This window comes from Theropithecus gelada, chromosome 19, assembly GCF_003255815.1.
Source record: "Theropithecus gelada isolate Dixy chromosome 19, Tgel_1.0, whole genome shotgun sequence".
In the NCBI taxonomy this organism is placed as follows: domain Eukaryota; kingdom Metazoa; phylum Chordata; class Mammalia; order Primates; family Cercopithecidae; genus Theropithecus; species Theropithecus gelada.
The window spans coordinates 4,364,670-4,389,126 of NC_037687.1; the positions used below are offsets into that span (position 1 = coordinate 4,364,670).

At 55.6% G+C, this 24,457-nt stretch overlaps 1 protein-coding gene across 1 annotated transcript; it reads right to left on the minus strand.

The window, feature by feature from the left end:
• Positions 1-1,339: 1,339 nt before the first annotated feature.
• On the minus strand, positions 1,340-14,159 carry UBXN6 (UBX domain protein 6). The gene is made up of 11 exons (XM_025366528.1): positions 13,988-14,159; positions 10,319-10,482; positions 9,845-9,909; positions 8,752-8,880; positions 4,652-4,749; positions 3,874-3,949; positions 3,171-3,255; positions 2,835-3,054; positions 2,625-2,755; positions 2,392-2,540; positions 1,340-1,960 (listed from the first exon to the last, which is right to left on the minus strand). Exons 1-11 carry the CDS (start codon positions 14,068-14,070, stop codon positions 1,835-1,837), a joined length of 1,326 nt encoding a protein of 441 aa, XP_025222313.1. The 5' UTR covers positions 14,071-14,159; the 3' UTR covers positions 1,340-1,834.
• Between the last annotated feature and the right edge of the window lie 10,298 nt (positions 14,160-24,457).

Consider the following 24,457-nt stretch of genomic DNA (forward strand, 5'->3'; position numbering starts at 1 on the left):
GTCTGAGACTTCGTGAGAGCCCACCCCTAGGTCGGGAGCATCTTTTGTGAGTGCTGGAGCTAGGAGGTGACCTCCTCCCTGCCCCACGTTGAGTGGGCTTTATCCCCACTGTCCCCGAGGGAGGACTCTGTGGTGCTGAGCAGCTCAGAGCACACACAGCCATGGGGAGGGTCACGCTCGCCAGCCCTGCTCCTGGCCACACCCCACCTGAAATCTAAGCTTCCCTTCAGGGAACCCCATGTGGGAAAGGTGTCAGCTACCTCCATCCACCCAGTCAGGGACGGCAGGAGGCCCCGGCCAGGCCTTCCTGCTGGGAAGCAGGATTCGGCTGTGCATGAAGCAGAGGCTGCCCCTGTGCCACACCTTCGACGAGCTTTAGAGGGGCTCCCGACAACCCAGAGTCAGGGGTTCCTGACAACCTGGAGTCAGGTCCTGGGGCCTGCAGGGACGCAAGACTGGAGTGACAGCCTTCATTCTCAACAGGCCGGGTGCCCACACCAGCTAGGGCAGTATCAGGGGCGAGGGAGGGACCCATGCAAGGTCAGGGGCATGAGCATAGGCCCTGGGCACCTCCCCCAGGTGCAGACCTGCATCCCCAAGTCAGCAGTGGGCCCGGCGTACGCATGCCTTCCACACTGCAGGGCGGAGTCCCTGTGTCTCCTGGGGCTGCCACACCGCAAACCACCTGGTTTAAAGCAACAGTCACCATCTCACAGCCTGGGGGTCAGAGTGCACGCGTGCCTCACCAGGCTGACATCAAGCTGTGGGCAGGAAGACCAGGCCCTCCTGAGACTTTCCCAGTACTCAGAGGCACTGCATCCCTCAGCTCAGGGCCCCTTCCTCCACCTTCACAGCCACAGTGCAGCCTCTTCCAGTCTCTCTCTGACCTCTGCCTCACCCTCCTGCCACCTCTTTTGAGGACACTGGGTCCCGGACCACCCAGGATCATCTCAGCTCAAGACCTTTCATCATACAATCCAAGCCCCTCTTGCCAGGTGAAGTCACGCATCTGTAGGTTCCAGGAAGAGGATGTGGCTGTCTCAGGACGCCCTGTCCCTCTGGCTACAGGGAAGCCAGGCCTGTGACAGCACTCGCCTCCCAAGCTGGGGGAGGCCCGCGGGGACTGGGCCTTTGTGGGCACAGCACAGCCTCCCCTAGCGCATGAGATTTCCTCCCCAGGCAAGTGGCTCATCGGGCACTTGTGGCCAGGCATTGGCCCAAGAGCAGGTATCCGCCTGGTGCCACCTTGACAGGGAGCCATGCCCAGCCCCCGTGCCGCCTGCTCTATAGCAGGTGAGCCTGCCCTGTGTCCCATGGTTTCAATGGAGCACCAAAAAACTATATTCAAACACCCTGTTTATTTGGGCTTATGATTTACTAACTGCAGGTCTGTGTGCGGGAAGGCCAGCGTCCCCTCCTGCCGTCGTCACCCACATCCACAGAGCAGCCCTAGCGCCAGGCGCAGCCGCTGCCACCCACAGCACACGGGAACGGGACCCGTGCTGCAGGCCTGCTCTCCTGCCCAGGGAGATGCCACATGTGTCTGCCTGGCAGCTTCATGACACAGTTACCAGCAGCTAGGGAGGGCTTAGATTTGATGGCGTCCCCGGGCCTCTCCCTCAGGGGCTTGGGCGCATCTCCACAGCCCCCAGGAGATGGGGGCTCTGCCACGGGGCCCAGTTCCACAGCTCCACAGCTAGCTGGCACCCCTCCCGTGCCCATGGGGCAGAGCCAAGTATTTCCAGAGGTGGCTTGGAGGCCCTGGGGTGGCGGGGGGAGGAACAGGGAGAGCATGAGACAGACCCACAGGGCTGAGGCCAACCCTGCTTTTATTTCAAGAGAGCTTCTCGATGGCCGACAGGAGCTCAGGTTTCAGGATGGTGTCCGGCTCGACCCCCGCAGCCTTGATGTCCTCCAGCACAGCCATGTCCCACGAGAAGGTCAGGAGGGCAGAGGGCACCTGCAGTGGGGGCAGGCTGTCATTCTGTCTCCATGTGGCCGTGCAGTGGCTCTTCCCGCCGCGGGAAACTCAGCGGGCAAGCTGGGCTCAGGGATACCCTGGCCTGGAAGCCATCTCAGCTGGTGGAGGCTGTGGCTCACACCCCGGCCTCCTGCCTTCTCCCTCCGGGACTCCCGGAACCTAAGCCTAAACTTACTGCACTAGCTAACACGCGTCACTGCTCCCATTTGACGAGGGAAACTGAGGTGTGGAGTAGTTCTGAACTCGCTCAAGGCCCTGTTGCCAGTAACTGGGAAAGTGGGATTCAAACCCAGGGACCTGCCCAGGCCCCCTGCTCTGAAACATGGAGGCTCCCTCCTGAGGGGCTGTGCCGGTCCCCGGAGAACCTGCAGAGGCACCGGGTCAGCAGCCCCCTGTGGGCCAGCACTCACCAGCCCGCACTCATTCAAGGCCAGGTTCTCGTCCTCCGACAGCTTCTGCCCTCCCGAGGCCAGCAGCTCAAAAGGCAGCCAGTCGCTCTGCAGGGCCTCCCGAACGAACCCGTACACTGCCCCCAGCCGTTCCCGGGCGTAGAAGGTCCCTGGGGAGTGGGGAGGTCAGCGCAGGTGGGGCCCAGGGCCCCCACCAACCCAAGCCACCCTCCCTGGGCGTCGCAAGTGCCCACCCTGCAGGAGGCAGCCGTCGGGGAGGCGCACGCGCAGCAGCGTGTAGGTGTACTTGCGCAGCCCCCGCTGCTCCTCCTTCTCCCGCATGGCCTTGGTCCGCAGCACGCTCAGCCGCTCCACTGCGTCGGACCTGCACATGAGGGCCAGGTCAGGAGCTGGCCCGGGTTCTCCCACCCCGCCCCACTCCGCTCCGCGGACACTAGGCCCACCTGAGCCTCTGCTCCCGCTTGATCTCCTCTGCCGTGAGGTTGAAGAAGTCCCCGGGCAGTTCGAACTGCGAGGCCAGCGGCGAGGGCTGGAAGACGCGGCGCTGCCGGTCCAGCTTGGCGCGCACGGGCTCCGCAGCCAGCAGCTGTTCCTTGTGCCTCTCCAGGCTCTGGGGCTGGGCCAAGGTGGTCTCACTCAGCACGTAGAACTCCTCGGGGTCCTCTACAGCGCGGCAGGACATGGGTGTCACTGTGCAGCGGAGAGACCCCCAAGCCGGGCCCTCCTGCCCCGAGGCCCCTTGTCCCCATTCGCCACTCAGCCAAGCCCTGTCCGCTTACCCTGATCCTGGATGGGAAGCAACACCTTCTGGAACCCAATGGCCTCAAAAAACTCGTGGGTCCCTTCCAGGCAGTTAATGCGCTCCTGGGGGTGGAGATGGGGGTCACTGGGGACCCCTGGCCTCCTCCATGGCCGGGCCACGCCCCACCCGGTCCAGAGGCCCTCGCTATTGGGAGCAGCTATTGACCCCTGTATGGGGCCCAGCCCTGGGGGTGCCTCAGTTCTAGGTGCAAACCTGCTTTTCTAAGGTGGGGGCTGTGGAGTCTCCACCAGCTCCGCACAGAGGAAAAAGTCACAACCGGGCACGAAGAGTGAGGCTGAGGAGCCAGATACTGCTGGGGCCTGAAGCGAGGCTAACACAGGCCAGGGCGGCCAGACCCTGCCGTTTCCCCCAGAAGAACCAGACATCTGGTTTGCATGAGAAACCTCCCCAGTGCCCACATGTTCCCAAACAAGCCCAACTGAAGAGGAGGAAAAGGATGTGGGTGAGGAGAGGCAGAATTTGTTGATTTGAGGTGACTGGTGCATTAAAATCTTGCTCCCTATCTTGTCCTGCTACCTTCTACTGGCCGAATGCTTCAATGCTTGGGGCTCAACTCTCGCTAGCTCCTCCAGGGACTGCCTGGTGTGGGCCACCACCGGCTCCTGCAGGCCGGCTGCCCCCACCCCCAGCCTGGGCCCAGGGCCACAAGGCACGCCCACCTGGAACACCTTGTTCTGCAGCTTGATCTTCCGGTACTTCTCCTCCTCAGGGTGCAGGTGGATGTTGTCCAGGTACCTGGGGTAGGTGGAGCGGGTGAGTGGGGCACAGCCCAGGCTGCCCGCCCGGCCCCTCTGTGCCTCCTGCCCCAGGTCAGTGGCTCAGCCACACTTGGCCTCTAGTCAGAGGGAAGAAGCGGCCCAGTGACCCCAGGGCAGGAGACCGTCTCCGGGTGGAAGGCATACCTCGCACACCCCACGGAGCCCACCCCTGGTGCCAGCAGGAGCCCCATGGAGCCCCTCACTGTCCCACCAGTCCTGGAAGGGCACCAGTTAACCACAGCGGTGGGGGAGCCACAGGGCCGGAAGAGTGGAGAGCCAGAGCCCGGGGGGCCGCAGCGCCAGCAGGGGGCTCCTGTGGGGGGCTCCCTCGGGGCTGGCGGGCAGCGTGGACTTCCAGGCCTGCCCCCAATCCTGAGACTCGGGGAGTGGGGTGGGACCCCGCCTCCTCCACATGCTCCCCGAGTGGTCCCCAAGGAAGCCAGGGTGGGCAACCCCTGATTCCGTAAACACCTTCATTTCACACATGGGTAAACAGACCCAAAGAGGCCCAGTCCTTTGCCCGAGGCCTCTGGGTGGAGCTGCCTCACTCTCGGCCTGTGCTCCCTTCCTAGCCCACCTCAGCAGGTCATGAGGGCACCAGAGAGGGTGACAGCCCCAGTGGGAAGGGTGCTGGGGCGAGCCGGAGGGGCCGGGCAGGGCAAAGGGGCCACGCGCTCACTTGGCAATGGTGTCCACGCCCAGCTTCACCCGGTCCCGGTCTTTGTTGAACGTGTGGATCTTCATGATGGAGGCAGCCACTGGGTCGGTGGAGAAGTGCTGGGAGGAGGGAAACAGGGAAAGCTGCTCACTGAGAACCCCGGCCACACGGCCCTCCGCTGCCCAGGTAACAGGGACAGGAAGAGGAAGGCAGAGCGGCAGCGTGGAGCAGCCCTAGCTGTGCACTCATCACAGAAAGGAAAAGAGAGATCCTCGAAGACCGCGGCCCTGCCCACACGCCAGGGCAGAGGCGACACGGCCAAGACGGAGCAGAACTCAAGTCTGCCCTTCCGCCTTCTCAAGGCTAGACCCACGGGACTTGGGGGCCGGTGTGACATGACAGAACTTTGCCTCACACTCTGGCTTTAGAACCCGACCTCAGTGCTGAGATCCACCAAGGCCGCTGCCCCTTACAGAACCTCCCGCCACCATGGATACCGCATCCCTCCTGATCTCACAGCCCCATGATGGACGTTCCGGAATGACTCCCGGCTCTCATGTCAAGAAAGAGACCTAGAGGCCCCTTGTCACAGGGATGGCAGGTGGCAGAGAGGGCACAAATGAGTCTGCAACCCTCAATGTCTGAAACTCAATGGCTGGAAGACGGATACCCCCAGCCCCTGCCCCACCCCGAGGTCCCGCCTATGTTACTAGGGGAGGGGAGAAGTCACAGCCGGAATTCCTGGGGTTTCCCAGAGCCAGCCCTGCTGACTGCGATGTACAGCGTCCCAGCACGGAGAGGCTGAGAACAGGTACCCTAAGACTCGGACAAGACTGAGGCACAAATCCATTCACGCTCGGCACAGCTACCACACACGGCCACACCCAGAGAGCCACCCATGGCCTGGCAAGCAGGGCTGCCACCTGCACCTCCCTGGGCTGCCCAGATGAGGGCGGGTGAACAGCAGGGCCGCCCAGGGCCACGTGTCAGGATTCGGGCCACCTGCCCAGGCAGCCCAGAGCTCCACCCACCACCCCCCACCCTCAACTGCACAACAGGGTCCCTCAGCAGCCCCCTGCGTCACACAGACCCATGACCCACACATTGAGCCAGGGCTCATGCCAACAGAAAATTGGGACCCAGCCCAGTCTGCTGGTTTAGGTGCCGAGGTGATGTGGGGAGCGGGGCAGAGCACGTGGATGCAGAGAGAGGCAGAGCTGCGAGACGCCCCTGCCGTCCCCAGGACAACAGCTTCCTGGGGATCAGAGTGCCCGGGACAGCACACCTGCCAAGGAAAGGGCGTCAGCTCCAAAAGCGGCCCTTGGGTGTTTTGGGCAACTGGCTGCCAGGCTTAGGTCAGGAGCTGGGTACGTGCACAGACAAGGGACAAAGGAACAGTGGCCAGGAAGGCGTCCAAATCCATACAGGAATGTACTTTGTAAGAAAGGTGGGATTTCACAGCTGTGAGCAAAAGACAGGTGCTCTCCACAGGTGGGGCTGAGAAGAGAACTGAGCCAAGATCTAGAAAAAAATAACATCAGCTCCACCCTGCCGTGTTACATAATAACACGCTCCAGCTGGATCAAAGCTTCAACCATGGAAACAACAAGCCAGCAGTCAGTGAGAAGCCAGAAGAAAAGCACTGGAGGCCGGGCGCGGTGGCTCACGCCTGGAATCCCAGCACTTTGGGAGGCCGAGGCGGGTGGATCACGAGGTCAGGAGATCGAGACCATTCTAGCCAACATGGTGAAACCCCATCTCTACTAAAAATACAAAAGTCAGCCGGGCGTGGTGGCGGGCACCTGTAGTCCTAGTTACTTGGGAGGCTGAGGCAGGAGAATCCCTTGAACCCGGGAAGCGGAGGTTGCGGTGAGCCGAGATTGCACCACTGTACTCCAGCCTAGTGACAGAGCAAGACTCTGTCTCAAAAAATAAATAAATAAATAACACTGGAGAGGCCACAAAAGAATTCTCTCAGCATGGAAGTGGGTAAAGCATTTCTAAGAATGGCCCCAAACCCAAAAGCCATGAAATAAGACTGACATGGCCGGGCGCGGTGGCTCAAGCCTGTAATCCCAGCACTTTGGGAGGCCGAGACGGGCGGATCACGAGGTCAGGAGATCGAGACCATCCTGGCGAACACGGTGAAACCCCATCTCTACTAAAAAATACAAAAAACTAGCCGGACGAGGTGGCGGGCGCCTGTGGTCCCAGCTACTTGGGAGGCTGAGGCAGGAGAATGGCGAAAGCCCGGGAGGCGGAGCTTGCAGTGAGCCGAGATCGCGCCACTGCACTCCAGCCTGGGCGACAGAGCGAGACTCCGTCTCAAAAAAAAAAATAAAAATAAAAAAAATAAAAAAAAAAAAAAAGAAATAAGACTGACACATTTAATTATACAGAGATCAAAAAATCCTACACAGCAAAGAGAACATAAGCAGAGCCAGCATATGAGCAACTAGAGGGAAATATGTGCAACTCATATCATAGGCAAAAGCCTGAATTGCCTAATATATAAAGAGTGCCTACAAATCACTAAGAAAAAGACGAACTATCTAATAATGTACAAAGAATGCATTTTCATATGAAACATGGCCAACCCAACCCAAAATAAGGAAAGTGCAAATTAAATCTATCCTGGGATGTTATTTTCACTTGTCAATAGGGGTAAAGATCAAAGTTTGGTAATTTACAGTACAGTGAGAGGATGGGGACACGGGTGCTTTCACACACACTGCTGGAGTAGGTGTGAGTCTGGAGAGTCTCTATGGAACTGTTACTATTTTTTTTTTTTTAGATGAAGTTTTGCTCTTGTCGCCCAGTGCCCAGGCTGGAACTCAATGGCACGATCTCGGCTCACGGCAACCTCTGCCTCTGGGGTTCAAGTGATTATCCTGCCGCAGCCTCCCGAGTAGCTGGGATACAGGCGCCTGTCACCACGCCTGGCTAATTTTTGTATGTTTAGTAGATATGGGGTTTCACTATGTTGACCAGGCTGGTCTTGAACTTCTGACCTCAGGTGATCCACCTGCCTTGGCCTCCCAAAGTGCTGGGATTACAGGCGTGAGCCACCACGCCTGGCCACTGTTACTACTTTTTGAGAAAGGGTCTCACATATCACCCAGGCTGGTGTGCAGTGGCCTGATCACGGCTCACTGCAGCCTCCACCTCCCAGGCTCAAGCAATTCTCCTACCTTGGCTTTCTGAGTAGCAGGGACTACAGGTGCACGGCACCATGCCCAGCTAATTTGTTTCTGTTTTTGTTTTTGGTAGAGACAGGGTTTTGCCATGTTGCCCAGGCTAAAGCCGAAGTTTCTGAGAACCTATTGATGGTGTTAAGTGAGGACTTGCTGTATTAGGGGAAAAAAAATGCTGTGGAAGTTTTTTTGTTCTTTTTGTTTGTTTGTTTTTTGTTTTTTGAGACCGAGTTTCACTCTTGTTGCCCAGGCTGGAATGCAATGGCACGATCTCAGCTCACCACAACCTCCGCCTCCCAGATTCAAGCAATTCTTTTGCCTCAGCCTCCCGAGTAGCTGGGATTGCAGGCATATGCCACCACACCCGGCTAATTTTGTAGGAAGTTCTTTCTGTACTGAAGCAAATAATACATAACCTTTTATGAAAAACAAAACCAGGCCAGGCACAGTGGCTCACGCCTGTAATCCCAGCACTTTGGGAGGCTGAGGCGAGTGGGTCACTTGAGGCAAAAGTTCGAGACCAGCATGGTCAACATGGTAAAACCCCATCTCTACTAAAAATACAAAAATTAGCTGGGCGTGGTGGCGGGCACCTGTGATCCCAGCTACTTGGGAGGCTGAGGCAGGAGAATCGTTTGAATCCAGGAGGCAGAGGTTGTAGTGAGCCGAGAATGCACCACTGCCCTCCAGCCTGGGTGACAGTGAGACTCCATGTCAAAAAGAAAGACAAACCGAGCTGGGAGAGAGGAGATACGGATGCATACACAATGGTGTGCCTGGATTCGGGGTATCAGAAGAGGGACTTCACTACTAGCAGTGGGCTCTGGGGACTCTGGGAGGGACCTGTACCACCTGGGCTTCCGATGCGGGGTGGCTCAGGCACAGGAAGCTACAGGTTGGGGCAGGAGCACACGGGGCGCCACTCACCGAAAGAATGGCTTCCTTGATGCGGGCGTCCCGCTGGTCCTTCCTCAGGGTGGCCCCAGTGAGCGGACAGGTGAAGTACACACCAGGCACGGCCAGGTGGGCAGAGCCTTCCTCTCTGGGCTCAGATACCTGGGGCGGTGAAAGTGTCCGAGTCTGGACTGTGGACAGAAGCACCCCGAGCCTCGCCGAGCACCACAGTCCTGAGTGTGGCCCGCAAAACCAGACATCTCTAGCTCCCATGCTGTCCCTTCCACTTGGTGGCCATGAGAGACATCCTGGCCAAGTGACTGGATCCCTCAGTCTGTTCCCTGGTATGTCAAATGTCCCTGTGGGGCCTACTCAGAACTAAACAAGGTAAGGAACGGAAAACACGGAGCAGCTTCTGACACGCAGGAAGCACTCAGCAGACGGCAGCTGGGCTCCTGCTGGTCCTGTCCCCAACCTGGTGAGGAAGGAGCTCCGTGTGGGAGTCCGTGGGCACAGTGCCCTGGACAAGTCCTGACTTTTGGGCCTCCATTTCCAGGCCATCTCTAAGGTCCCTGCGTGCTAAAATTCACTGAATCCTCGAGGATCAAGCTGCTTAGAACTCCTTTCAGCAGAGCTCTCAAGGCCCACCTCCTACAGGAAGGCCTCCCTGATTCCACCCGTCTCCACAGAGCCCCTTGACCTCCAAGCCAGGCAGGAGCAGGCAGTGGTAGGGGACAGGCTCTGAAGCCACAGACTAGCCGGTCCTGTCTTTGCTGGTTCTGGGGTGTAGCAGAGAGGACAGCTGGTTTGACCTCTCTCAACCCCGGTTCTCTTTCTGAAAAGTGAGAACTGTAACTGCATCCACCTTAAGGGATTAAGGGGAGGGAGCGATGGGCTTATGTACCTGAGGCCCACTTCTCCAGGCCTGAGCCAGCATCCTCAGCTGCCGAGCCCCGAAGGTCCGGACAACACCATGTTCCACCACCACCCGCCTCTACCTTGCAGGGCAAGGTTTCCTAACCACCCTGGAGCCCCAAGGTCCAGGCCACATCTCCCCTCCACCACGATGAAGTCAAGCTGTCCCCACCCCTCAGCGTGGGACAGTGCCACCAGTGGCTGTTCTTACCACGTTGGTCCCTGGGGCCTCGGGGCTCCCGCTGATGGTGGCTTCGGCTTGAAGTTCCTTTCTCACTGGAAGGCAGCCCGAGAAGGAGAAGCAGAGACAGGATGGTGAGCACGCCTCTGTCCTGGCCCGAGCCCCCTCATTCCTGGGGTGGGCCCGTGAGCCACGCACAACGCCCCAGCCTGCTGCTGCTGGAGGTCAGGCTGGAGGTCCCCTGCAGGACTCGCTCTGCACCCACCCCTCAGCCTGAGCCAGCACCCCACTGCCTGCGCAGTCCCTGTTTCTGCTCCAAGTCTCTGCGCCCACCCCCTCCCCAGGAAGCTGCCCTTCCCCCAGCACCTGCCCTTGGTGAGTCGCTCCCAAGGGTGACCCTCACACCCCCACAGCTGCTCGTGTGACTTCTGCGTCCAGGGCCAAGCACTAGAGCTGGGAACCTCAAACAGCCCCAACCTGGGCCCGAGGCGGGCCATGCCTCACCCTGGTTTCGGATGCTGTCCTGCGACGTGGGGCCCCAGGCCCGGGACTGCTTCTGCTCCAGCCGGGCCAGGGCGGCAGCGGCCGCCATCTGTGCCTCATTGGTGGGTCCCTGGCGGGGCGGCCTCGGGGCCGGCTGGCTGGACTTCTGTTTGGGGGCCTTCTCCCTGGGGACAGACCGAGGGAGAGCGAGTGTATCCTCCTGAGGTGGCCGGCAAACCTGACGTGCGGTCACACAGGGGAGCTTCTGCTGCTCCCCAGCTCCTGCCACCAGCACCACCAGTCAGACGTGTCCCTGCCTATGCGGGCCAGGACGCCTGCTTCCCAGGGGCCACCCGCAGCCACCAGATGGTTCTTCTGCAAGCGGAAGAGCCCCTGGAGGAAGGAGATGCTGGTTCCGCTCAGTTCTGCACCACCGGGCAAGTCCTGCCCCACTGGGCCTCAGCATCCTCGTTTGTAAAATGGGGTGGCAGCACCCCTCCCGAGGCGAAGGCACCTTGATATCCTCAGGGCCTTTTTTTTTTTTTCTTTTTGAGACAGGGTCTTGCTCTGTCACCCGTGCTGGAGTACAGTGGCACGATCACGGCTCACTGCAACCCTGAGTTCCCAGGCTCAAGGAATCCTCCCACCTCAGCCTCCCGAGTAGCTGGGACTTGGAGGCAAGCATCATCACGCATGGCTAATTTTTCTATCGAGACAGGGTCTCGCTGTGTAGCTCAGGCTGGTCTCGAACTCTTGGCCTCAAATGATCCTCCCACCAGGGCCTCCCAAACTGCTGGGACTACAGGCATGAGCCACAGCACCCAGCCCACATCCTCAGGAATTGAGGAGACTCAAGGGATGCCACATCCTCCCCCACTCCCTGCTGTGAGAGTCTCCACCCTCAGGTCACAGCTTCGTTTGCTGAGCACCTACTGTGTGCTGGGCCCCCTGCTGGGAGCCAGTCGGCTCGGTTGGTTGACTCCTCCTAACAAGCTGCCAGGGAGGCCTCACCATCCCGTTCCCAAACCCAAGAGGGTCAGGAAGTCCGGGCAATGTGCCCCATGCCACACCACCCTTGTGGCAGGACCCTGGGGTCAGCGGACAGCAGAACCAGCCTCGCCCTGGCCACTCCATGCCAGGCCCGGGACTGTGCAAGTACCAAGAGCTCATGGACTCGCGGTTCTGCCCTGTTGAGCCCTACACCAAGGAGGGTTCCAAAATCCACTTGGCACAGTGGCCTGGCAGAGAAGCCCTTTCTGCCAGCCTACTCGGACGCGTCTGTCTCGCCTGTGTCCTCTCAGGCCCCTCCCGTGAATTCAGGGAATGTGTCACTTTCCATGTCGTAAGTCTATTAAAACTTCCTGGAGGCCAGGCTCTCAGTTCAAGCCCTGTACTCCTCTGGCTCTGCTTAGATACCCGGGCAGCCCTCCCTCCTCGTCTCGAGGCTTAGCTTCGTGCCCACCCCTGCCTATCTAGTCCTCCCACAGCGGAGCATCTTGGGTGGAAGAGGAGATGACTCAGGAAGACCCATCCCAGCCCCATCCGATATCTAGGTCTTTCCAACAAAATGGTACCTCACCCCAACCGGTCATGGACCCTGCCCCCCTGGGCAGCCACAGGGACCCTTCTGCAACCTCAGCCAGGGAGCGTCAGCATCACTCCACTGCAAGATGCCCTCCCACTGCAAAATCCTAAAGCCTCCCTCGGCCGGAGAGCCCTTCCCGGCCTGGCCCACTGCCCTCCCCTGGCCTGGCTCCCCTGGGCTCCCCGCGGTTCTTCCCATACCCCAGCTGCTTCCCGCCGCAAGCCCCTGCACTGTCTGCGCCTTCTGCCCACAGTGTTCTCTGGCAGGGAGGGAGGAGGACAGGGGATCTGGAAAGGGCTAGAGCTGCCACAGGGAGAGAAGGAGGGGGCTGATTTCCCCACGGCTGAGTCTCACTGTGTCCTGGGAGAGGCCTTCCCAAACCACCTGATGGCGTCTGCTCACCCTCCTTCAAGGCCCTGGGCACCGTCTGAGCCCTCATCTAAGGTCTGTTGGTTTATTTGTCCATCAGCTCCCTCTAGAAGGTGAGCCCTGGGACAGCAGAGGCCTTCTCCTGTCCACCACTGCAGCCTAAAACAGGACTTGGCGCCCACACGCCCCACACACCCTGGATATCCAGTGTCGCTCCAGAGGGGACCTCTGCACCCCTTCCCTTCCCGAGTCTCCCCTCTTACCTTCCCCTCTCCGCCAGGCTCTGGGCTGACCCAGCCATCACCCTGATGCCCTGCATCCTTCCTGTCACGCCCAGTCCTAACTCCACCTACTATTAGTTGAATCAATGAAGGGCTCCCCCCATTTGTCCACTTCTCTCCCTGACCCCTCTCCCTCTCTCACTCAGCCTTTGCTCTCCTGCTCTCCCCTAGGAACCCTGAATTCCTCGCTATGCCCCTACCTCCATCACCACCCCACCAACCCGTGATTCACTGACCCCCACTTCCTGCCACCTCCCTGCCTCTCCTCCTACCCCCTCCCAGCCCCCACCCCTTCACAATCCCCTCCATTATTGCTTACAGACCCCTGCCCTGGCTGCCTGGCTGACCTCCTTCCTCATTCACTCTCCATCAGTCCCCACCACCCCCTGGCCAGCCAGCTCCCTGCAGCAGCCCCAGCTCTTCCAGCTTCCCTTTTCTCAGCCCAGCAGCCCGCAGCCTCGCACCCTCTCCAGCGCCACTTCTTTCCCGGCCCTCCACCTGCCCTCCCAGCTGGCTCAGCCCCTACTCAGGCCCTTCTCTCCAAGTCCTCCCTAGACGATCCAGAAGCCTGCCCGGCACTTATCTCCTTTCCCCTCCCCTCTCACCTCCATAATCCACTTGACACGGTGACCTGGCAGAGAAGCCTTGCAGAGAAGGCCTTTCTCCCAACCTGCTCAGACGCGTCAATCTCGCCGGTCTTCTCCTCTCAGGCCCCTCCCGTGTCACAGTCCATCTGTCAGAGTCCCTCACCTCCAGTCTCCTCACACACCTTCCTCAGCCCCTCCCAGGTGACTGAAGACGCTACCCACCCCGGCCTCCTTGGCCTTCCAGACTCTTCCTGGTCTCCCATCAGCCTGCCACGTGCTCCAGATCCCAAGTCCAGAACCCCTCTTCCCATGGATGCCTCAGAAGAACTCTCCACCACCCCACCCCACAGCTGTGCGTCTTCCTCCAAGCTCAGCTCTCATCCATGGTCACCTAGATTCCCCCAAATCATCCCGGCCACTTAAGGACCAGCCAGGTCCCCAGATCTCTCCCTCACCAGCCGTCTCAGAACTCATCATTCCTTTTTTCCCCCAGGGTCGCTCCACTGACCGCCAACTTCCTGCAGCCCCGCCGCCCTAATCCCTCGCCACTGCCTCGGACCCTCCTGCGGCCCCGCCCCCGAGACCTCCCCTCCCACCCGGCCCCCTTGCCCCGCCCCCTGCGCATGTTCCCCTCCCCCCGCCTCCCCTGCCCCGCCCCCGGCTCAAACCCGCCCCCTCCTGCCCCGACCCCAGATCTCTCTCCCCTCCCCTTGACGCCCATCCTCGGCTCCACTTGCTCCGCCCCTGGAGCCTCTCCCCCTCCCCTGACTCTCGGCTGCCGCTCCCCAGCCCCTCGCCCTCTCCGATCTCCCGAGCCGTCCGAGGCCCCAGACCCCTCTCCCCGGCCGCCCCTGCGTTCCTCACGCACCCCACGGACTCTGTGAGCTTCTGACCGGGTCCCGCGCTCTTGAACTTGATGTCGGCCTTGAACTCCTGAAAGAATTTCTTCATGGTGGCGGCTGGCCCGGCGGCGAGGGGCCGCGGGGGCGGGGGGCACAGGGCCCAGTCGGGGAGGGGCCGCCCGGGACCAGCCACCGGAAAAAAAATACCGCGCCGCCGGAAGTCCCGCCTTCCCGAGGCCGGCCACGTGACAATAGGCTAGACGTGCCTCTCTAGCGCTCGGTGCCTCGCTGGCCCAGGGCGGCCGCTCTGTACGCTGGAGTCGCGTCTCTGTGGTTCTTCCGGACTCCGTTGCCAGGGCGACGAGTGCGCCTCTCGATTAGAGTCAGTGCCTTGCCTGGCACCTTCCGTGGCGCTCCCCAAACGGTGACAGACGGTGACAGGACGACTGAACCTCGCAGAGAAAGCACTGGGCCCTGTCCCTTTCGCTGCTCAACCTAAGCTGGGCGCGGTGGCTCACGCCTGCAATCACACCACTTTCGGAGGCTCAAGCGGGAGGATTGCTTGATTCCAGAAGTTGGAGACCAGTCTGGGCAACATGGCAAAACCTCGTCTCTATTTAAAAAAAAAAAAAAAGTAAAATAAAATAATAGCCGAGGGTGGTGGCGCGCACCTCTCAGCTACTTGGCAGGCGGAGGCGGGAGGACCACTTGAACCCAGGAGGTCGAGACTGTAGTGAGCTGTGATCAAGCCACCGCATTCCAGCCTGGGCGACAGAGAGAGACCCTGTCTCAAGCAAAACAAACAAAAATCCAACCTTCCCTGTCTCCCCAGAGCTTACGTGATAAAGTCCCAATTTAATGTGGGGTATTGGAGGCCCCCACCTTCTGGCCCTGTTTTGGTCCCTGAAGCCCCCCACCCCACCCCACCAACACCACCACCACCACCACCACCACTTACCCTAGGTAGAAGCTGTTTAAGAGGATGCATCCAATTGGGACCTGGGGATCCACTTTGGTGAACAAGACAGAGAAACCAGTTAATAGTGGCATACTTTGGGCTGTGCGATTCCCAAAGAAGATACACAAAGTGACAGTTAAAACAAGCCTCCAAAAAAGGGAGTTGGGGGTCAGACGTGGTGGCTCATGCCTATAATGCCAGCACTTTGAGAGGCCAAGGCCGGTGGATCATTTGAGGTCAGGAGTTTGAGACCAGCCTGGCCAACATTGTGAAACCCTGTCTCTATCGGCGCCAGTAATCCCAGCTACTCGGGAGGCTGAGGCAGGAGAATCGCTTGAACCCGGGAGGTGGTGGTTGCAGTGAGCCGAGATCTCACCACTGCACTTCAGCCTGGGCAACAGAGGGAGACTGTCCCTCAAAAAAACAAAAACAAAAAGAAAAACAAAACAAAACAAAACAAAAAAGGAGTTGGAATGAGATACACAGAGACTGAGGGAGGAGAGGCCTCCAGGTGAGGAAACAGCCCACTCTAAGACTGAAATTGAAATAACATGGGTTGGACGGGTGGCTCAGGCCTGTAGGCCCAACATTTTGGGAGGCCAAGGTGGGAAGATTGCTTTAGCCCAGGAGTTTGAGGCTGCAGTGAGCTATGATCACACCACTGCACCCCAGCCTGGGCAACAGAGCCAGACCCTGTCTTATTAAAAGAGGGAAAAAAATTGGGCTGGGCACAGTAGCTCACATCTGTAATCCCAGCACTTTGGGAGGCCAAGGCGGGTGGATTACTTGAGGTCAGAAGTTCAAGACTGACCCAGCCAACATAACAAAACCCCATCTCTACTAAAAATACAAAAAGTAGCCAGATGTGGTGGTGTTAGCCAGTAATCCCAGCTACTTGAGAGGCTGAGGTAGAGGTAGCAGAATCGCTTGAACTCAGGAGGTGGAGGTTGCAGTGAGTTGAGATTGCGCCATTGTACTCCCAAAAAAAAAAAAAAAAAAAAAAAAAAAAAAGAACATACTGAGTTGGTTGTACTACTCTTTTCTTTGTTGTTGTTGCTTTTTTTTTTTTTTTTTTTTTTTTTTGAGACAGAGTCTTACTCTGTCGCCCAGGGTGGAGTGCAGTGCAGTGGTGTGATATAGGCTCACTGCAACCTTCGCCTCCCAGGTTCAAGCGAGTTTCGTGCCTCAGCCTCCTGAGGACCTGGGATTACAGGTATCCAACACCATGCCCAGCTGATTTTTGTATTTTCAGTAGAGACGGGTTTTCACCATCTTGGCGAGGCTGGTCTCAAATTCCTGACCTCAAGTGACCCACCTGCCTCAGCCTCCCAAAGTGCTGGGATTACAGGCGTGAGCCACTGTGCCCAGACTCTTTTCATCATTTCTTAATATTTTATATGGAAAACGACAGTCTGGAATCAGTGACTCATGCCTATAATCCCAGCACTTTGGGAGGCTGAGGCAGGCAGATTGCTTAAGCTCATGAGTTGTTGTTGTTGCTGTTGTTTTTGAGACGGAGTCTTGCTCTGTTTCCCAGGCTAGAGTTCAGTGGTGCCTACAATCTTGGCTCACCACAACCAGTTTCACCTCCCAGTTTCAAGCAATTCTCCTGCCTCAGCCCCCCAGGTAGGTGGGATTACAGGTGTTCACCACCACACCCAGCTAATTTTTGTATTTTTAGTAGAGATAGGATTTCACCATGTTGGCCAGGCTGGTCTCCAACTCCTGACCTCAAGTAATCTGCCTGCCTTGGCCTCCCAAAGTGCTGGGATTACAGGTGCGATTGACCATGCCCAGCCAAACTCGTGAGTTTGAGGCCATAATCGGCAACACGGTGAGACCTCTTCTCTACAAAAAATACAAAATATTACGCCGGTGTGGTGGTGCACACCTGCAGCCCCAGCTACTAGGGAGTGGGCAGTGGGAGGATCACTTGAGCCTAGGAGGTTAATGTTGCAGGGAGCTGTGATCCTGCCACTGCACTACAGCCTGGGTGATAGAGTGAGATCTTATCTTAACAAATAAAAAATAAAAAAGGAAGAAAAAAGATAAAAAAGAAAGGCAAAGTCTATTTCTTCTCTCTTTGATTGTCAGCTAGACTTTGTGACTCATTTTTAACAATAGAATAAGGCAGAAGCAACAATGTGGGACTTCTGAAACTAGGACATAAAATTCACTGATGCTTCCTCTTTGCTCTTTCTCTGGGTTCACTCACCTGAGGAAAGCCATCCGCCATGATGGGGGGAAGCTCAAGCAGCTCCATGGAGAGGCCCACGTGGTGAGGAACTGAGGCCTCCCGCCAACAGCCGCATACAGCAGCCACCTCGGAAGGGGCTGGGTGACAGAGCAAGATCATGTCTTAAAAAAAAAAAAAAAAAAAAAAAAAAAAAAAGGCTGGACACAGTGGCTCACGCCTGTAATCCCAGGACTTTGGGAGGCCAAGGCGGGCAGATCATGAGGTCAAGAGATCGAGACCATCCTGGCCAATATGGTGAAACCCTGTCTCTACTAAAAATAAAAAACTAGCTGTGCATGGTGGCACGTGCCTGTAGTCCCAGCTCCTCAGGAGGCTGAGGCAGGAGAAATGCTTGAATCAGGGAAGTGAAGGTTGCAGTGAGCCAAGATTGCATCACTGCACTCCAGCCTGGGCGACAGAGTAAGACTCCGTCTCAGAAAAAAAAAGAAAAGAAAAGAAAATTACAGCTCATTGTTGTGAATAAGGAATTGTATACCCTATAACTGAAATAAAGGTACAACACTGGGCCAAAGTCACACAGCTAGAAAGTGGCAGAGACCTGGCCAAGTGCGGTGGCTCACACCTGTAATCCCAGGACTTTGGGAGGCCGAGACGGGCGGATCACAAGATCAGGAGATTGAGACCATCCTGGCTAACACAGTGAAACCCCGTTTCTACTAAAAATACAAAAAAAATTAGCCGGGCGCAGTGGTGGGTGTCTGTAGTGCCAGCTACTCGGGAGGCTGATGCAGGAGAATGGTGTGAACCTGGGAAGCAGAGCTTGCAGTGAGCGAGATCTTGCCACTGCACTCCAGCCTGGGCAACAGAGTGAGACTCCATCTCAAAAAAAAAAACAAGGCCGGGCGCGGTGGCTCAAGCCTGTAATCCCAGCACTTTGGGAGGCCGAGGCGGGTGGGAGGCGGAGCTTGCAGTGAGCCGAGATCTCGCCACTGCACTCCAGCCTGGGTGACACAGCGCGAGACTCCGTCTCAAAAAAAAAAAAAAAAAAAAAAACAAAAGAAAAAATAAGAAAGTGGCAGAGACCCACCCCACTTCTCCAAGAATAAAATCCTATGGTGCCCCTCAGCCTGGTCTAAGGAGGTCCTAACATTAACAGGCCCTAATAAATTTCTATTTCAGGTTCTAAGTATTCTGGGGGTTTCAGAAACCTCTTTTCTTGTTATTGCCCACGTTTCCACCTCTGCCTCAGTTACCTGGAATTATTTCCAGCTCACCTCTGCGCCTTTGCCTAGGCACTCTCCTTTACTAGAAGGGACTTCTCTTCATCTGTCTTAACTCAATCATCTTCCACCATGACACTCTCCTTGACTATCTTCCTCATGTTGGATAAAGTTATGAAATGGAATAATTCAACATTTCCGCCAGGAGCTGTCGGTGGCTCACGCCAGTAATCCCAGCACTTTGGGAGGATATTTCTTTTCCTTTTTTCTTATTTTATTGTATTTTATTTATTTATTTATTTATTTATTTAGACAGGGTCTCACTCTCCTCCCCAGGCTGGAGTGCAGTGGCACAATCATGGCTCACTGTAGCCTAGAACCCCTTCCGGGCTCAAGCAATCCTCCCCACTCAGCCTCCCAGAAGCTGGGACTGCAGGCATGTGCCACCACACCCAGCTAATTTTTTTTTTTTTTTTTTGGAGACGGAATTTCGCTCTTATTGCCCGGGCTGGAGTGCGATAGTGCGATCTCGGCTCACCACAACCTCCAGATTCTCCTGCCTTAGTCTCCCGAGTAGCTGAGATTACAGGCACCTGCCACCACGCCCGGCTACTTTTTTGTATTTTTAGTAGACACAGGGCTTCTCCATGTTGGTCAGGCTGGTCTTGAACTCCCGACCTCAGGTGATCCACCTGTTTCAGCCTCCCAAAGTGCTAGGATTACAGGTGTGAACCACCGCACCCAACCTCTGGGTAATTTTTAAAAACTTATTCAACCATGCACAGTGGCTCACGCCTGTAATCCCAGGACATTGGGGGGCCAAGGGAGGAGGATTGCTTGAGCCCTGATGTTCAAGACCAGGATGGGTAACATAGTGAGACCTTGTTTCTTTTCTTTCTTTTTTTTTTTTTTCGAGACAGAGTCTCGCTCTGTCGCCCAGGCTGGAGTGCAGTGGCATGATCTCAGCTCACTGCAAGCTCCGCCTCCTGACTTCATGCCATTCTTCTGCCTCAGCCTCCCAAGTAGCTGGGACTACAGGCGCCCACCACCACGCTCCGGCTAATTTTTTGTATTTTTAGTAGAAACAGGGTTTCATGTGTTAGCCAGGGTGGTCTCGATCTCCTGACCTCGTGATCCTCCCTCCTCGGCCTCCCAAAGTGCTAGGATTACAGGCGTGAGCCACCGCGCCCGGCCAGTGAGACCTTGTTTCTACTAAAAAATAAAAATAACAGGCCAGGCGCAGTGGCTCACGCCTGTAATCCTAGCACTTTAGGAGTCTGAGGCAGTTGGATCACGAGGTCAGGAGTTCAGGATCAGCCTGGCCAACATGATGAAAATTTGTCTCTACTAGAAATAAAATACAAAAATTAGCCTGGGGTGGTGGCAGGCACCTGTAGTCCCAGCTACTCGGGAGGCTGAGGCAGAGAATTGCTTGAACTTGGGAGGTGGAGGTTGTAGTGAGCCAAGATCGCACCATGGCACTCCAGCCTGGGCGACAGAGCGAGACTCCATCTCAAAAAATAATAATACTAAAAAACAAAATAAAAATAACACCCTGGCAACATGGTGAAGCCCTGTCTCTACAAAAAAAAAAAAAAAAAAAAAAAAAGAAGAAGAAAGAAAGAAAAAAAAAAAAAATTAGTGCTGGTGGTGCATCCCTGTAATCCCAGCTACTTGGGAGGCCAAGGCACAAGAATTGCTTGAACCTGGAAGGCAGAGGTTGCAGTGAGCCGAGATCACACCACTGCACTCTGATTTGTGAGACTCTGTCTCAAAAAACAAACAATAAATTAGTGAGGCATGGTGGCGCGCACCTGAAACTTCAGCTACTTGGGAGGCTGAGGCAGGAGGAGATTGAGACCAACCCTGCTAACACAGTGAAACCCTGTCTCTACTAGAGATACAAAAAATTAGCCAGGCGTGGTGGCAGGCACCTGTACTTCTAGCTACTCGGGAGGCTGAGGCAGGAGAATGGCGTAAACCTGGGAGGCGGTGCTTGCAGTGAGCACAGATCGTGCCACTGCACTCCAGCCTGGGTGACAGAGCGAGACTGTGTCTCAAAACAAAACAAAACAAAAACCAAAAAAAACTTTAAAAGGTAAACTCAAAGTAAATAAATAACTTTTAATTTTAAAAATAAAATTTTATTATACTGATGGGGTCTCGCTAGGTTGCCCAGGCTGGTATAGATCTCCTGGTCTCAAGCGATCCCCCTCAGCCTCCCAAATCACCAGGATTAGTGGTGTGAGCCAACTCGCCCAGCCTTTGATTGTAAAGCTGTTGGAACTTTAAATTTTTCTTCTTCTTCTTCTTACTATTATTATTATTATTTTTTTTTTTTTGAGATGGAGTCTCGCTTTGTCGCCCAGGCTGGAGTGCAGTGGCACGATCACGGCTCACTGCAAGCTCTGCCTCCCAGGTTCACGCCATTCTCCTGCCTCAGCCTCCTGAGTTGCTGGGATCACAGGCGCACGCCACCATGCCCAGCTAATTTTTGTATTTTTAGTAGAGACAGGGTCTCACCATGTTGGCCAGGCTGGTCTTGAACTCCTAACCTTGTGACCGACCCACCTTGGTCTCCCAAAGCAGTGAGATTACAGGAGTGAGCCACCACACCTGGCCCAAAAAATTTTTATACAGATGTGATCTTCCTATGTTGCCTATGCTGGAGCACAACTATAGTGGCCATTCACAGGCACAATCACGGGTCACTGCAGCCTGGAACTTCCAGGCTCCAGTGATCCTCCCAACTCAGCCTCCTAAGTAGCCGGGACTACAGGCATGAGTCACTACACCTGGCTTAACCATTGCAACCTCCGCCTCTCAGGTTCAAGTGATTCTCTTGCCTCAGCCTACCGAGTAGGTAGGATTACAGGCATGTGCCACCATGCCCAGCTAATATTTGTATTTTTAGTAGAGACGGGGTTTCACCATCTTGGCCAGGCTGGTCTAGAACTCCTGACCTCATGATCCACCTGACTCAGCCTCCCAAAGTTCTGGGATTACAGGTGTGAGCCACCGTGTCCCGCCTTTCTTTCTTTCTTTTTTTTTTTGAGAAGGAGACTTGCTGTGTTTATTTATTTATTTTTTTTTTTTTGAGACGGAGTCTCGCTCTGTCGCCCAGGCTGGAGTGCAGTGGCGCGATCTCGGCTCACTGCAAGCTCCACCTCCCGGGTTCACGCCATTCTCCCGCCTCAGCCTCCGAGTAGCTGGGACTACAGGCGCCCGCCACCACGCCCGGCTAGTTTTTTTTTTGTATTTTTAGTAGAGACGGGGTTTCACCATGTTAGCCAGGATGGTCTCGATCTCCTGACCTCGTGATCCACCCGCCTCGGCCTCCCAAAGTGCTGGGATTACAGGCTTGAGCCACCGCGCCCGGCCGACTTGCTGTGTTACCCAGGCTGGCTGGAGTGCAGTGGTGCGATCTCGGTTCACTGCAACCTCCGCCTCCCGGGTTTATGCCATCCTCCTGCCTCAGCCTCCTGAGTAGCTGGGACTACAGGCGCCTGCCACCACGGCCAGTTAATTTTTTGTATTTTTTTTAGTAGAGACGGGGTTTCACCGTGTTAGCCAGGATGGTCTCGATCTCTTGACCTCGTGATCCGCCCGTCTCGGCCTCCCAAAGTGCTGGGATTACAGGCTTGAGCCACCGCGCCCGGCCCATTAACCACTTTTAAGTGTACAGTTCGGTGGCCTCAAGAACATTCACATTGTTGTGCAACCTTTACAGCAATCATTACATTTCATCTTGTGAAACGTAAATTCCGCCTAATTAGGTAATAACTACCCCCAATGCCTGGTAACCTCTAGTCTCCTTTTCCTCTCTATGAATTTGACAACTCTAGGGACCTCCTACGAGTGGACACATAGAAGACAATACTTGTCTTTTTACGTCTGGCTGATTTCATTGAGGATAACGTCCTTAAGATTCGTCTACGTTGCAGCCTGTGTAACACATAGCTTTTAAAACATATTGCAGGCCGGGCACAGTGGCTCATGCCTGTAATCCCAGCAATTTGGGAGGCCGAGGCTGGTGGATCACTTGAGGTCGGGAATTTAAGATCAGGCCGGCCAACATGATGAAACTCCGTCTCTACTAAAAATACAAAAATTAGCCGGGCGTGGCGGCGGGCGCCTGTAGTCCCAGCTACTCGGGAGGCTGAGGCAGGAGAATGGCGTGAACCCGGGAGGTGGAGCTTGCAGTGAGCCGAGATCGCGCCACTGCGCTCCGCCTGGGCGATAGAGTAAGACTCTGTCTCAAAAAAAAAAAAAAGAAAGAAAAGAAAAATTGCACCAGCCTTGGCAACATTTGGCAACATGGTGAAATCCCATCTCTACAAAAAAAAAAAAAAAAAAAAAAAAATTAGCCTGCCATGGTGGTACACATCTTTAGTCCCAGCTACTTGTGGTGGCCGAGGCAGGAAGATTCCTTGAGCTCAGGAGGTCAAGCCTGTAGTGAGCCAAGATTACACCACTGAACTCCAGCCTGGGTGATATAGCGAGACCCCTTCTCAAAAAAAAAAAAAATTGCATAGGGCCGGGCAAGGTGGTTCATACCTGTAATCCCAGCACTTTGGGAGGTCGAGGCAGGAGGGCTGCTTGAGTTCAGGAGTTTGAGACCAGTCTGGGTAACAAAGTGGGACCCCGTCTTTATAAAAAATTAAAAATTAGCCAGGTGTGGTGGCACATATCTGTACCTACTCAAGACGCTGAGGCAGGAGGATCACTTGAGTCCAAAGGGTAGAGGCTGCAGTGAGCCGAGATCATTTCACTGCATTCCAGCCTGGTCAAGAGAGCAAGATCCTATCTCCAAAAAAAAAAAAAAAATAGTAATAATAATTGCTGGCCGGGGGCAGTGGCTCACGCCTGTAATCCCAGCACTTTGGGAGCCTGAGGCAGGCGGATCATGAGGTCAGGAGATCGAGACCATCCAGAGAGGCCAAGATGGTGAAACCCCATCTCTACAAAAAAATTAGCTGGGCGTGGTGGCACACACTGTAGTCCCAGCTACTCGGGAGGCTGAGGCAGGGGAATCACTTGAACCCAGGAGGTGGAGGTTGCAGTGAGCCAAAATCACGCCACTGTAGTCTAGCCTGGTGACAGAGCAAGACTCTATTTCAAAAAAATAAATAAATAAGCCGGGAGCGGTGGCTCATGCCTGTAATCCCAGCACTTTGGGAGACTGAGGCGGGTGGATCACGAGGTCAGGAGATCGAGACCATCCTCCCTAACATGGTAAAACCCTGTCTCTACTAAAAATACACAAAATTAGCCGGACGTGGTGGCGGGCACCTGTAGTCCCAGTTACTCGGGAGGCTGAGGCAGGAGAATGGCGTGAACCTGGGAGGTGGAACTTGCAGTGAGCCAAGATCACACTACTGCACTCCAGCCTGGGCGACAGAGCGAGACTCTTGTCTCAAAAATAAAATAAAATAAAATAAATACAATAAATAAATAAAAATTGTATGGGGAGATATTCATACTAATAAATCATTCAGCCAGATGTTGTGGCTCATGCGTGTAATCCCAGTACTTTGGGAGACAGAAATGTGAGGATCTCTTGAGATCAGGAGTTCTTGATCACGTTAGGCAACACAGTGAGATCCTGTCTCTAAAACAAAGAAAATCATGTGATGTGTATATCTGCTCTTCAGATGTAACTTGACATACTGAATTTTAACTGGAAATTCTAACTATAGCCCTTCTGAATGTAGCAGGCTAAAGGATCTTTTTTAAAAAAATGACTTTCGCTGAGCACAGTGGCACACGCCTGTAATCCCAGCACTTTGGGAGGCTGAGGCAGGCAGATCACAAGCTCAGGAGTTTGAGACCACCTGGCCAATATGGTGAAACCTCGTTTCTACTAAAAAGTACAAAAATGGCCGGGCGCGGTGGCTCAAGCCTGTAATCCCAGCACTTTGGGAGGCCGAGACGGGCGGATCACGAGGTCAGGAGATTGAGACCATCCTGGCTAACACGGTGAAACCCCGTCTCTATTAAGAAATACAAAAAAACGGCCGGGCGCGGTGGCTCAAGCCTGTAATCCCAGCACTTTGGGAGGCCGAGACGGGCGGATCACGAGGTCAGGAGATCGAGACCATCCTGGCTAACACGGTGAAAC